This window comes from Mastigoproctus giganteus, chromosome 2 (genome assembly GCF_048544385.1).
Source record: "Mastigoproctus giganteus isolate SK-2022 chromosome 2, ASM4854438v1, whole genome shotgun sequence".
NCBI lineage: Eukaryota > Metazoa > Arthropoda > Arachnida > Uropygi > Thelyphonidae > Mastigoproctus > Mastigoproctus giganteus.
The window spans coordinates 183722239-183735186 of NC_143576.1; the positions used below are offsets into that span (position 1 = coordinate 183722239).

Below are 12948 nucleotides of genomic sequence, written 5' to 3' on the forward strand. Positions count from 1 at the left end.
TCAGCCACATGTCTCATTAGTTCATCTGACATCCATTTAGGAAAAATCTTGAATAATATTTCTTAACTGGTATGAAAAGCCTAGTAGCTTCCAAGATTAATTCTTTGAATTTCCCATTTTGAATTTTCTGTTGGTAACATTATCAGCTGGTCTCGCCGTATAAAATTTAAATACTGTCTCAGACCACCATAGTCCCCTTTAAGGAAGCAAAAACCCTTCCCTTTACCCCTGATGGTAGTTACCTCTTTGAGTATATCTCACTTCAGCACACTGATCACTGCCACCTAGTGGTTCCTTTATCTGCAGATTCTTAATGCATGAAGAATCACTACTGATAATTAGATCAAAAGTATTACTATCTAGTTGCCTCCTCAACATGATGATGTAGAAAACAATCATCCAATAAATAGACAAAAGCCTTGCTAGTGCGTAAGTGCCTTGGCAGGGTCGTTAAGGACAATACTGACGCTATGCTGCTGCAACAGGATCTGGAAAGGTTGAACAGATGGGCTGAGAGGTGGCAAATGAGGTTTAACATCGACAAATGTAAAGTGCTGCATATGGGAAACAGTAACCCCAGAGCAACGTATCAACTCTGCGGTACTACACTGACAGTGGTGGAGAATGAAAAGGACCTGGGGGTAATTGTGCAGGCAGATATGAAGTTCTCTGAGCAGTGCAGACGAGCTGCAAGAGTAGCGCATGGTGTCTTGTCAATGATATACAGGAATTTTTCTAGCAGGGATAAGGAGGTGATTATTCCCTTGTATAAGGCAATGGTAAGGCCACATCTTGAGTACTGTATACAGGTCTGGAGGCCTCATTTCAAGAAGGATGTAGAGCTGCTGGAACGGGTACAGAGAAGGGCAACAAGATTAGTAAATGGAACAAAGGGTTGCTCTTACGAAGAAAGGCTTAAGTTTTGCAAATTACAGAGTCTGGAGACTAGGCACCGGCGAGGTGATCTGATAGAGGTGTATAAGGCTTTGAATGGTTTGAGCATGCTCAATGCCAATGGGATTCTTCATCTTTCTCAGAATAATCACCTCAGAGGGCATAAATTCAAATTGAGGAAGGACGGATGTCGGATAGATGTGCGGAAATTTGCCTTTGGCCAGCGGGTGGTTGGTTGGTGGAACCGACTTCCATCACTTGTTGTTGAAGTTGATAGCCTAAACAAATTTAAAGCTCAACTGGACAGGTATTTCGAACGAACGGAGGGGTGAAATGGGAGTGGGTGTTTTTTTTTTTTTTTTTTTTTTGGCTGATGCTGAATAAGCTTGCTTTCTTGCATCATATGCCTCTGCTAATGCTAATGCTAATGCTAATGCTAAGTGACAATCCACAAATTCCAGTCAACATCCAGGAAATTAAAATCCCTCATTATAAGACTCTCTGATTTACAGACCCACTCTATTTCCCTGTTGTACAGTTTCTTATTATACTCAGAGTCATTAGGCCTATAGCACACTCCTACTCTCAATTTTGATCCCCCATTGCTTATGTCACACCAATGGCTCGATACTGCACTGTCCAGCGATGTCGACTGGCTGCACTTCCTTGGATTTTGTGTTTCTTAACTATAGCATAACCCCTCCTTCCTTCCTATCCTGTCTATCCTTCCTGTACACATTGTACTCCCCAAATTCCAGTTCTGCATTCCTTATATTTGTGTGACACCACGTCTCTGATATCCCAACAATATCTGCCTTTGATGTTTTGACCAACACCTCAAATTCATCAAATTTATTTACCAAACTCCTAGCACTGGTGTATACGCAAGTATACATGCACCTGTTCCTATTCTTAGCTACCCTAACACAACCCATGTGTTTACTTGTACCACAATGACTTCCAGTAGTCTCTGAAATACCCTGCATCTTGTTTTTCAGGCTGCTGCTCATTCCAATAGAAGCAGTGCAAGAATTACTTTCACCTCTGCCAGCAGCTATTGTTAATGCATCCCATGCATTTTCCTTCTCTGCCACAAGTCTCATTAGTTCATCTGACAACCATTTTGGCCTAAATCTTAAATAGGATTTCATGGTTGGTTTGAAAAGCCTAGTAGCTTCCAAGATCAATTCCCTGAATGCTTCCCATTTATAATTTGCTGTTGGTAACATCATCCATTAGTCCCATTGTACAGAATTTAAAAATGTCTGACACCACCATAGTCACCTTTATGAAAGCAAAAATTCTTCCATGGAAGTTTGTTCCAGCAATCAACCATTCCCTTGCTAAAGGCAACTAATTGGTATGAAAAGTGCAGAAGCTTCCGAGATTAATTCCTTGAATAATATATGCCACTTAATTAAACAGAATTGAATAACACTTCATGATTTGAACCTATCTAAAGAGCAAGTAGAACTCCTTGGTTCTAGATTACAACAGTGGAAGTTACTTGAAGCAGGAAGTAAAATTACGGTTTATCAGAAATATCTTGAAGTGTTTTCAAAATATTCCATTTAGAAGACAGTATGTGTTTCCATAAAGATAGTAGTGGTCTTTGCAAAATGAAATGGGCATCGAACATAATCCTAATGAATGGAATACATTTATTGATGCCTCAAAATTAATTTTAAAAGGAGTTTTTAGCACAATGGGAATGCCCTCCCATAAGTTTCTCTACTTCATTCTGTTGGCTGAAAAGAAACATGTGAAAGTATGTCCAAGACCCTGAGTGAATAAAATATCATGATTTTCCTTTGAATGTGATCAAGATAATTGGATTACTCACTGGTCTACAGGAGGTTTCTCAAAATATTGTTGTTGTCTATGTTTGTGGGATGGTATTGAAATAGCAAAACATTATATTGTGCAGCAGTGAAAAAAGATCAAAGAATTTTTACCAGGAAGTAATATAAAATATGTTCCACTGGTTGAACCAAATAAAAAGGTAGTTCTATCACTTTTGCATTTAAATCTTGGATTAATGAAGAATTATGTTAAGGCTCTGAATAAAGAAGGATGTGGATTCTGCTACCCAAGAGAAGGGGTTCCAGTGCAAAACTGAAAGAAGGAATTTTCATTAAGTCTCAAATAAAGGAACTCCTCAGAGATGATGTATTTGAAACAAAGTACAGGATATGGAACTTGCAGCTTCATGATTGTTTAAAGCAGTTGTGTGTAGATTAGATTTCCTGGAAAAAGGAAAGAAATAATTATAAATTACTGGTGTCAACTTTACTGTAATGTTATTAAGATATGGGCTACCAGAATATTCATTTTATTCATTCCCATCTCAGCTTTTTTTCCCCTCAAATTTGGGAGATGTAAGTGATATGCAAGGGGATCTCAGGATATATCCATGTAAAATGTAAACTGCAGCCATTATCAACCCACTGCAGGATGGATGCCTCCTCAACAATTCATGCTGAGGGAAATGAACCATAATCTGCCACACTGGTCCAGTGCAGGTTAGCAGATCAACCGTATTTAGCAGTTAGGGGTTTGAACCCCAGCCTACTCAAAGAGTGCATGCTATTGCACTCCCGCTCCTGACCACTTGGCTACGGATGAAGCTTCCATGACCCCTGATGGAAAGGCAGCACAAAGTTTGCTGGGATACTGCCACAATGGGAGATTACTGCTGGTTTCTTAAGAAACTCTGTGGATAACATTCATAAAGAAGTAGAATATATTGAGTACATTATGTTTTATTAAAGTAATTTAAAATGAGAAATAAGTGAATAAATAAATAAAAATAAGGAAATTTGAGAGTAAAAACTTAATCTGTTTTAGCAGAAATGTAAACATGTATAATATGCATGAAATAAGGAATTTAGAAAAAAAAAAAAGTTCACTGCCTATTTTTTTTTCATTTTATAGATAAAGGAAACACAAGAAATGAAAAACGTGTAGCAAGAAATGAAACACTTGCATCACACATGCAAATTTTAAACAAATAAAAGCAGATTTTCACCATTTATCAGTAAAAGCAAACATAAGAGAGATATGCTTTTATCTTCTTATATACGCTGTGCAAGGGTATGTAAATATTGCTATTTCATTTTCAATCAGATATTTAATTAAATTACTTGGATGATACTTTACTATTTGAAAAACATTTAAATACACCTTTAATTTAATTAGTTTATCAGAAATTTAGATTAATACTACAAGTCACTTCCAATAAACCAACAGACAGGACAAATGGACTTGTTTATTGTAATGAGGTACATAAAGCAGATGTTCAAAGAATGTAAAGTTAACAAAATGATTATTTTATTTGTCAATATAATTTCATCTTGACTACTGACAACTATTCTCAATTAGAAACAGAGATAAAATTATATTAAGAAACAGTAAAAGAAAAAAGGAAACAAGTTTAAAAAACAGCAATCCATTTTGTATGAAATTTACATTCAAATACATTATCCATTTTATTTACATATGTGAAGATAAAATCATTTACTGGATTTCAAAAAACATCACAATGACAGAAAAATGTTGATGCAGTCCATTAGAAAAAGCAAACAAAACTTCCTATCTGCATAATGATTTAAGCACAGATGTCTTGCTTGATAAAAACCTACAAAATTTAAAGCATCTTTAGAGTTTGGTGTTAAAGACTAGAAATTTTTAATGTCCCATGTTATTAGTTATGAATCCAAGGTGGTTCACAAGGCAGTTTAGGAGGTTCATGATCAATCAAATATTAATGATGATCAGCAGTCAGATAACATCTATTTTCCTCAAAAAACATGGATCAAAAATAGTATCTGAATATATCTTTTATCTTTGGAAACATTAAAGTGGTATTGCTTTTGAAGTTCAGTTTTAATTATAAAATTAAATTATAATAAAACACTCATTTAAAATTTAAATCAATATTTAGGCAACAAAAGGGAATATGAAGTTAAAGAGGCATGTTTTGCACTAAAGTGGTCTTCAATGTTTCTTTTTATTTGAATTTTTTTGTAGTCACAAATGCCTACTAATAATACTGTATAATGAATCCAAAACTGATATCCATTTTTGTCCATTACATAGGGTATTTTGCAAACAGTAACAACTTTATACATGTTTATATACACTGGCTTAGATTTTCATACATATGTTGATAATGCATACTTTTTTTTATATAACTCTGGACATTATATATGGTAAATTTTTGTAGTTTCATATATTATATGAATCCATCACCAACTATGGAGGATACATTTCTGTAAAAAACAGCTTGGCAAGACTAAGGTATAATAGAAAAAAAGGAGAAATGATAAATACCCAATAAACATGTATAAAAAAAAAAAAAAACACAGTAAACTTCATTATTGAACTTATTATACCTTTAATGTATGTCGAGATGCATACAAAAGCAGACAAAGCATAAAATAAATGTTAATTTGTAAAAAAAATATTCAAGGGTTCTTTGTCTGCAGGAACATTCCAAAATGTAACAAGCAACCTGTAATAGATCCCATATATTTATTTTTTCACCCCTACATAATTGAGTCTATTGTATGGTATTAACAAGTGTGTCATTCAGGAGCGGGGGAATAAACAAATTGCCTCACTCTGCACTACCCACTAGCCTCACCTTATGATTTACAGGAGGTGAGAGCAATAACTGTAGTAGTCTTTTGTTTGAGGAGACTGGACTGAGCCATGTACATGTAAAAAAAAATAAAAATAAAAAAGTGGATTTTAAAATTTTGGTATACAAACATGTAATCTCAAATCTGCAGTTGGCAAACCTGCAATTGAAAATGTCTTTTGAATTCTCTGCAAAAAATTCAAGAAATGTCTGTTAATTATTGTACAATTAGGAAAAATTCATGAATAAGTTAAACCAAATTACATGTGCGTGTTAAACCAAACTACATGTTGATTGACATGTCATGAAGAGTTATTGATATTGATGAAGCTCTCTTTACTACTGCATGCTTTCCTCCAATCAGTAATGATCTCTGCATTTGTGATACGGATGCATCTATCTGGAATAAAACTGTTTAGCACATGCAATAAGTGCTAAATCTAGAATCTAAGAATCAATATTCATATGCAGTTTTGTGAATATTTTCTGGAGTATACATTTAAATTGATTCTAACAATGCCTAAACGATGTTGAGCAGTCATTTTTTCTGTTCTGTACCAAAGGGCTCTTTTCTATGTGTAAAATAAATATATCTAAACCTACATACACAGGACCAGCAAAATATTAATATTGATTTCATGCATATATGCTACAGAATTATCTCTGTTATGACAGTTTGTGTTTTAACATTTCTATTGCAGAAAGAATTCATTCATATAGAGTTCTGCTAAAGAATTTTATTTCCGACTGCTTGGTTTTGAAGAAATAAATAAAATTTAAGTAACACATTTAAAAATACCTTGATATAAATATACTTAATTAGTTATCTATGCAATGCAGATTTATATTTCAGACAAAGAATAAAGCCCATTGGAACAGGAACAGAAAAATTGATAGACAATAAATTTCTCCTCCACTGCAACGTTGGAATGTAATACAACCACTCCCCGACTTACGTAAGGGTTGTGTCTGCGGAACTCTATGTAAGTCGGAATTTTACATAAGTCAGAATTTTCCTAAATGCTTATGCAGCACTCGCAAATTTGATTGAAGCAAAAAAGAAATGTTTGATGAACATGTAAATAGAATTATTTATTCAATTTTTTTATCTCATGTGCAGGAAAAATTACAAAGTGTACAAAATTATAAAAAGAGAGAGGAGACAGGCATAACATCAGCAAGTTTTATCTTTTGAGCAACGCTGCCAGAAATAACTCTCCAGCTGATAACCACACCGCTGCAGAGGTTGAGGAGATTTAGAAGGGTTCCCCCCCAACATATCACAAAATTTCTCTGCAGCTGCAGAATTGTCGATGGAGATTTCACTGCATACTTTAATGTTTTGGAAACCAGTACGATACTTGAACCTATTAAACCACCCGTTGCTTGCCATGGGGTTCACCATACTTATCCTTAATATCTTCATAAATATTTCTTGCTTTTGCTTGAATGGCTATTGGACTCAGGGGAACTCTAGTCTGAATTTGATTTGCAATCCATATTATTAATAGCTGTTCCATCTTCGATATAAGCACCTGAACGCTGTTTTGTGATCACGTTTGAACTTAAATGCATTGATCCTTTAACACATTCTTTTATATGTGCGCTGTCCCTTAAAATAGTATTCACTATTGAAGCAGAGAGACCTAATTCCGTGCAATAGATGACAAACTTTGTCCTGCTTTATACTTCTTAATTAATCATCTTCATTTCTAAATCAATTTTGTTTTGTTTTCTAGCACTGCCAGCACTTTCTGTTGGGCTTCCCTTCACCATTGTAATAAGTAAATAGGAATGAAGAGAAGAGTCTGAAAATTTATTTATGATTTTTATATGTTTGAAGATTTCGGCGAAGGGGAACTCATGTTACCATAATACCGTAACGTAAAATCCCACAGAATTTAAGTTATCAGTATTATCGCAAATGCAATAAGATCGAGTTTACTACCCATTTATAATAGATTGCACTAACAGAAAAGCCCAATAAACTGGAAAGTGCAAATTGTTTTTATTGTTTTATGGTAGTGACCTCCAGAAATGTTAAAAATATCACAAAGGCATTCAAAATTGATTCTTATAATGGAACATATGATAACAATGAAAGTGTGGTGCAATTTCCATTATAAAAATGACCTTTTAGAGAGATTGGCTTAGTTATATAGCAAAAATTTCAAATTCCGAGGTCTTGGAACAAATTATCAAAAAAAAAAAAAAAAAAAGTGTTATTAGGTTCACATTACGATATTTTTACGATAACTCCATTTATTCCTACGGGATGCAAAATACGTTTCCACGATTTTTTTAAGCACCGGCCAGCAAAAACTTACGTGAAGTCAAATTTCTGTAAGTTGAGTATTACTTAAGCCGGGGAGTGGCTGTATATGTCAAGTATGTAGTAAAATAATATGCTCTTATTCTACTTAAATCTGCATTAAAACAAACCACTGTATATCTAATGAATATTTTAATATTGTTTCATAAGGTGGTTGTAGTACATAGCGGAAAAATGTATTTTTCAAGGCTTCAGAAGATGTGCAGAGACAAAAATGACTTATTGGCAACATAATGCTTGCAAGCATTATGAGTTGGACCAGATCTACCTATATTCAACAGTAGTTTTCCTCCCTCTGATTATTATTTGAAATAATAAGTGGCCCTTGTTTACAAGCAAATGTCACAATCAGCTTTATCTTTTCATAAGAAAAATATTTTTATAAGAAAGGATTTTGTAATTCAACAAAGTGAATGAAAACAATAACAGACAGAGAAACTAATTTTTTTTTTGCATTACTTCCTTTTAAAAAAATATACAGATCAATCACAATGTAACAGTTCACAAGAATTTAATAAATGGTTTAGGTAAAGGCAGTATGAACCTTGAGATTGTTATTAGAAGCATGTACTGGAGTGATAAATCCATACCAATAAATAAATTAGGCTGAATGGGATACTCCACCGAAGAACATATGACGGCGATGATGACGATGTGAAATAGTCGTTAACTGCAAATAGAAGAAAAAAAAAAAAAAAACCACAACAAGTAATATTTTTAATTATATCTTAAAACCATTTACTGCAAAGTCAGTAAAGCAAACATTAAATCAACATTTTCCATTATGTGATTCATGAAAATGCTAAACATCTAAAAATAAAAAAATCAATAATATAAATAAATCGCTGTTTATTTTATAGGCAAAGCCTCTATAGCAAAAAACTATGCTATTTGTTGAAATAGTAGTGCATCTCTAGGAAACCCATAGTTGAGGGAAGTCTGTTCTACTACAACATTTATTCACAGAAGTTGAAAAGCTGCTGGCCACAAAACGATATGGCCAACAGATTTTTAACTTGCTAAACAAGTCATTAGTTTTAATTTTGCATGTAAAGATGGCCATACATAAAAACCTGCCTTGAGATAAAACTGCATTCACACAAGTCCAGAATTATGTCTCAAGACTTAAGTCTAGTTAAACCTCCAAAAAACTTGCCACAGCTTGAAGTTTTACTGAAAAACTATAGACTTATAATACAAGTCAAAATATATGGGCAGAGAATATATATATGAGTAATATGGAAAGAAAGAAAGTAAATAAATTGTAATAAACTGTAACTAATACTTATGGGCCAATGCACTTGTCAGAGCAATTATGCATTACGACCATAATGTGTATAAAATATGTTGTATAATATTGAAGATACAACTTATATCTTGTATTGTCTTTAAGCTGTCCTACACTCTGTTCTTATTTCTACGAAATTATTAGGGTAATCCGGGGAAGTAGGAGAAACTACTTATTTGTACTACTATATTTTCGTCTTCGTGGAGTTCAGGTTTCATTATTCCTACTCTATTAGTTTTTATTCTTCTTACTATTTGCATGTTTCTCTTTGTGTTAACTTAAATAATTAATTATTTTTACCATATCCATCACATATGGATTATTATTTCATGATGACTATTGTTGTTACTACACTATGTCCTGGATATGGTAGATATGCCTTATACTTTACATTTATTCTTATTTTAATTATTAAATTATGTTCTCTGTTGGGTCAATGATGTTCAATATATGCTTACATTTATACTATCTTTCTTTTGATTCTAAAAATTTAACTACCTTTAACTGGTTTAGATTCAAATTACTTATTCTTTGAATTTATATATCTTAGCAGATATTGATCATTACAGAAACAGAGAATTTCTTGTTATTTTTGGTCAGCCTGAGTGGTTGGCCCCAGTTGAAGTCACCTAGATTGTGGGTAGACAACGATAAGTTTCATGTGTGTGTGTGTGTGTGTGTGTGTGTGTGTGTGTATATATATATATTTTTTTTTTATTATTATTATTATTTTATTTTAATATATTTATATCCTTTGCATTTCTGTAAATCTATCTTGGTATTGTTTGCTTTAATTATCTTCAATATTATAACAACATATTTTATATATATATATAAAAATCTCTCTACCTCATTGTGTCAAATTCATCTGTTGTCTCTACCGTTCTCCCAACTCTACTAATCACTTGGAGCTCTTTCACTTCCTCTCTTTGCAACTTGACTTTCTCCAGTCCAACTTTCCTAACAGTGAGTTAATTTTCCTTGGTGATTTTAATGTTCACAACTCCAGCTGGCTTCCATTTTCTAGTCACACCGACCCAGCTGGTCGAGATGTTGAGACTTTTGCAATTACTAATGACCTTGCACAGATTGTTCATTTACTTACAAGAATACCGGACAATCCTAAATCATACAGCCAACATGCTTGATCTTTTTCTCACAAATAACCCTTCTAAGTACATGGTCTAAGTGATAGGTCCTTTAGGCACTTCAAATCACAACTTGGTGATTGTCACTTCTCCAATGGAACCTTTATCTCATGGCTATTCCCAAACTCTTGTTGTTTGGCATTACAAGAATGCAAAATGGGATGACCCGAGAGACTTCTTTTCTTCTTTTCCTTGGTCGGATTACTGTTTCAAAACTTCAGATGTCAACATTTGCTCAGATCGTGTCAGTGAAATTATTCTTGCAGGAATGGAATCCTTTATCCCACACTCCACTTTAAAATTTCGTCCTTTATCTAAACCTTTGTTTTCCAATAAATGGGCTAAGACTGTTCAAGAGAAGAATGTTGCATGTTGCGTAATTGGCTTGTTTCTAATTCTTCAGTTTCATTTTCTGCCTACACCAAAGCTCACAACAATTGTAAAGCAGTTATTAATCAGCCCAAACTAGAGTTTGAACAGGCTAAGAGTAGAAAACTTGCTTCTTACCCTAATGGTAGCCGAGCATTCTGGTCTCTTACAACTTTTGCCCATCTCTGCTCCCACCTCTGTCCAAACCAGATGGTTCTGTTGTCACTTCAGCCAAGGATAAAGCTGACCTGCTAGCTTCCCATTTTTCTTCCAATTCATGTATTAATGATCTTGGTAAAACAACTCCCACCATTCCCAACACGCTCCATTCAATGCCTCCTGTGGTCTTCCGTCAAAAGGATGTCAGAAAGATTTTGACGAATCTTGATGTTAAGAAAGCTTCAGGTCCCGATGGTATTTCTCCATTTGTTCTCAAAACCTGTACTCCCGAATGTACTCCTATTCTTTGTTGCCTTTTTTCACTTTCTTATTCCAAAGATGTTTTTCCTTCTGTTTGGAAATTTGCTCATATCCAGCCAGTTCCCAAAAAGGGTAACAAATCCCTCCCATCCAATTATCATCCCGTTGCAATTACTTCTACTCTTTCTAAAGTAATGGAGAAATCAATTAACTGCCAATTCTTAAACTACCTAGAAAGCTTCCATCTGATCAATGGTCGCCAGTATGGATTCAGTCAGTGTCAATCCACTGGTGATATTCTGGCTTACGTTACCCATTTGTGGATTAATTCAATGGAAAGGGTCGGTTAAATACAAGTAGTTGCTCTTGACATCTCAAAGCTTTCGATCATGTCTGGCATAAAGGTTTTCTAAACAAGCTTCCATCTTATGGTTTGCCAACTGTTTTTTGTAATTGGTTATCCAGTTTTCTCTATGATCGATCACTGAGGGTGATGGTAGATGGCTCTGTCTTCTAACTTCTCCACTAATGCCGGTGTCCCCCAAGGTTCAGTTCTTTCGCCCATTCTTTTCCTCTTGTATATTAATGACCTTCCATTGACTGGAAATCCTATCCTATCCATAGTTTTGCCGATGATAGAATATTGCATTCCACTTTTCTTGAGAAAAGTGGCCCTGCTCAATCAGCTTCAACTTCTCGAAAATCTGCTACCAATTCCTTATATGCCGATCTCCAGGTAATTCTCCAGTAGGGCAAAGACAACTTAGTTGATTTCAACCCTTCTAAAACTCAGTCTTCTCTTATATCTCGCAAAAAGGATTCTTCTGCTCCTATGCTTATCTTTGGTGACACTCCGACTTCTTGGCAAAATGATATATCTCTTTTGGGGATTACCTTGACTTCTAATCTCTCTTGGCACAAGCACATTTCAAATATTGCTTCCTCTGCATCTAGAAAACTTGGTTTTCTCTTTCACTCTCAGCATTACTTTTCTTCCAAACAGCTGCTCACTCTATATAAATTGCAAATCCGCCCTACCATGGAATATTGTTCCCACATCTGGGGTGGTGCCCCCAAAACCTCTCTCAGGCTTCTTGATTCCATTCAGAAGAGGGCAGTTAGGTTAATTAATGATTCATCTCTAACAGAGTCTCTCCACTTGCAATAACTAGATGGACAACCACAGAAGTTCTGAATTCCAAAGATTTTAGCCAACCGGGCTAGCCAGGTGGGTAAAGTGCCTGCCTGGCAACCCAAAGGTCGCGGGTTCGAATCCCGCCTCGGGATTGGATCAAAGTACTGCAAAAACCTTGGGAGGTGCACTATGGCCACAGAAGCCGATGCGCCAACAACAACCAAAAAAAAAAAAAAAAAAATACCAAAGATTTTACTAGGATAAGTGATCCTAACAATACAGATAAAAAAAGCACATTGATGTTATACTATGAAATATTTTAGATAGCTTCTAGACAAATCTACAATCATTAACATATTCAAAAGGTGGGAGGGGGGGGCACCATCTCAAAACACAGAAAATCATGCAAAATCTGACAAAGTCAAGAGGAGTGACTTCACCCCAAGGACTTACACATTCATTGACAGAGAAAAATAAAGTTTCTAATTTCATCACTGAATTAGGTTCAATTTACAATAATTCTCGGTAGTTGTTGGCGCATCGGTTTCTGTGGCCATAATGCACCTCGCAAGGTTTTTTTGCAGTACTTTGAATCAAGCCCGAGGCAGGATTCTAACCCGCGACTTTGGGTTGCCAGGCAGGCACTTTACCCACCCGACTAGCCCGGTCGGCAGTTTAGTTTTAGTTTACAATAAAGAGAGCATTACAGCATCAGTCAAA

The 12948-nt window shown here is 34.9% G+C and overlaps 1 protein-coding gene across 1 annotated transcript in view; it reads right to left on the bottom strand.

Moving 5' to 3' along the window:
• The window catches only part of LOC150089821 (uncharacterized), a 256206-nt gene that overhangs the window by 132940 nt on the left and 110318 nt on the right, over nt 1–12948 (bottom strand). The window contains exon 14 of the mRNA XM_090390108.1: nt 8440–8538. Coding sequence (XP_090246234.1) covers nt 8440–8538 — 99 coding nt within the window. The remainder of the gene's footprint in view (nt 1–8439; nt 8539–12948) is intronic.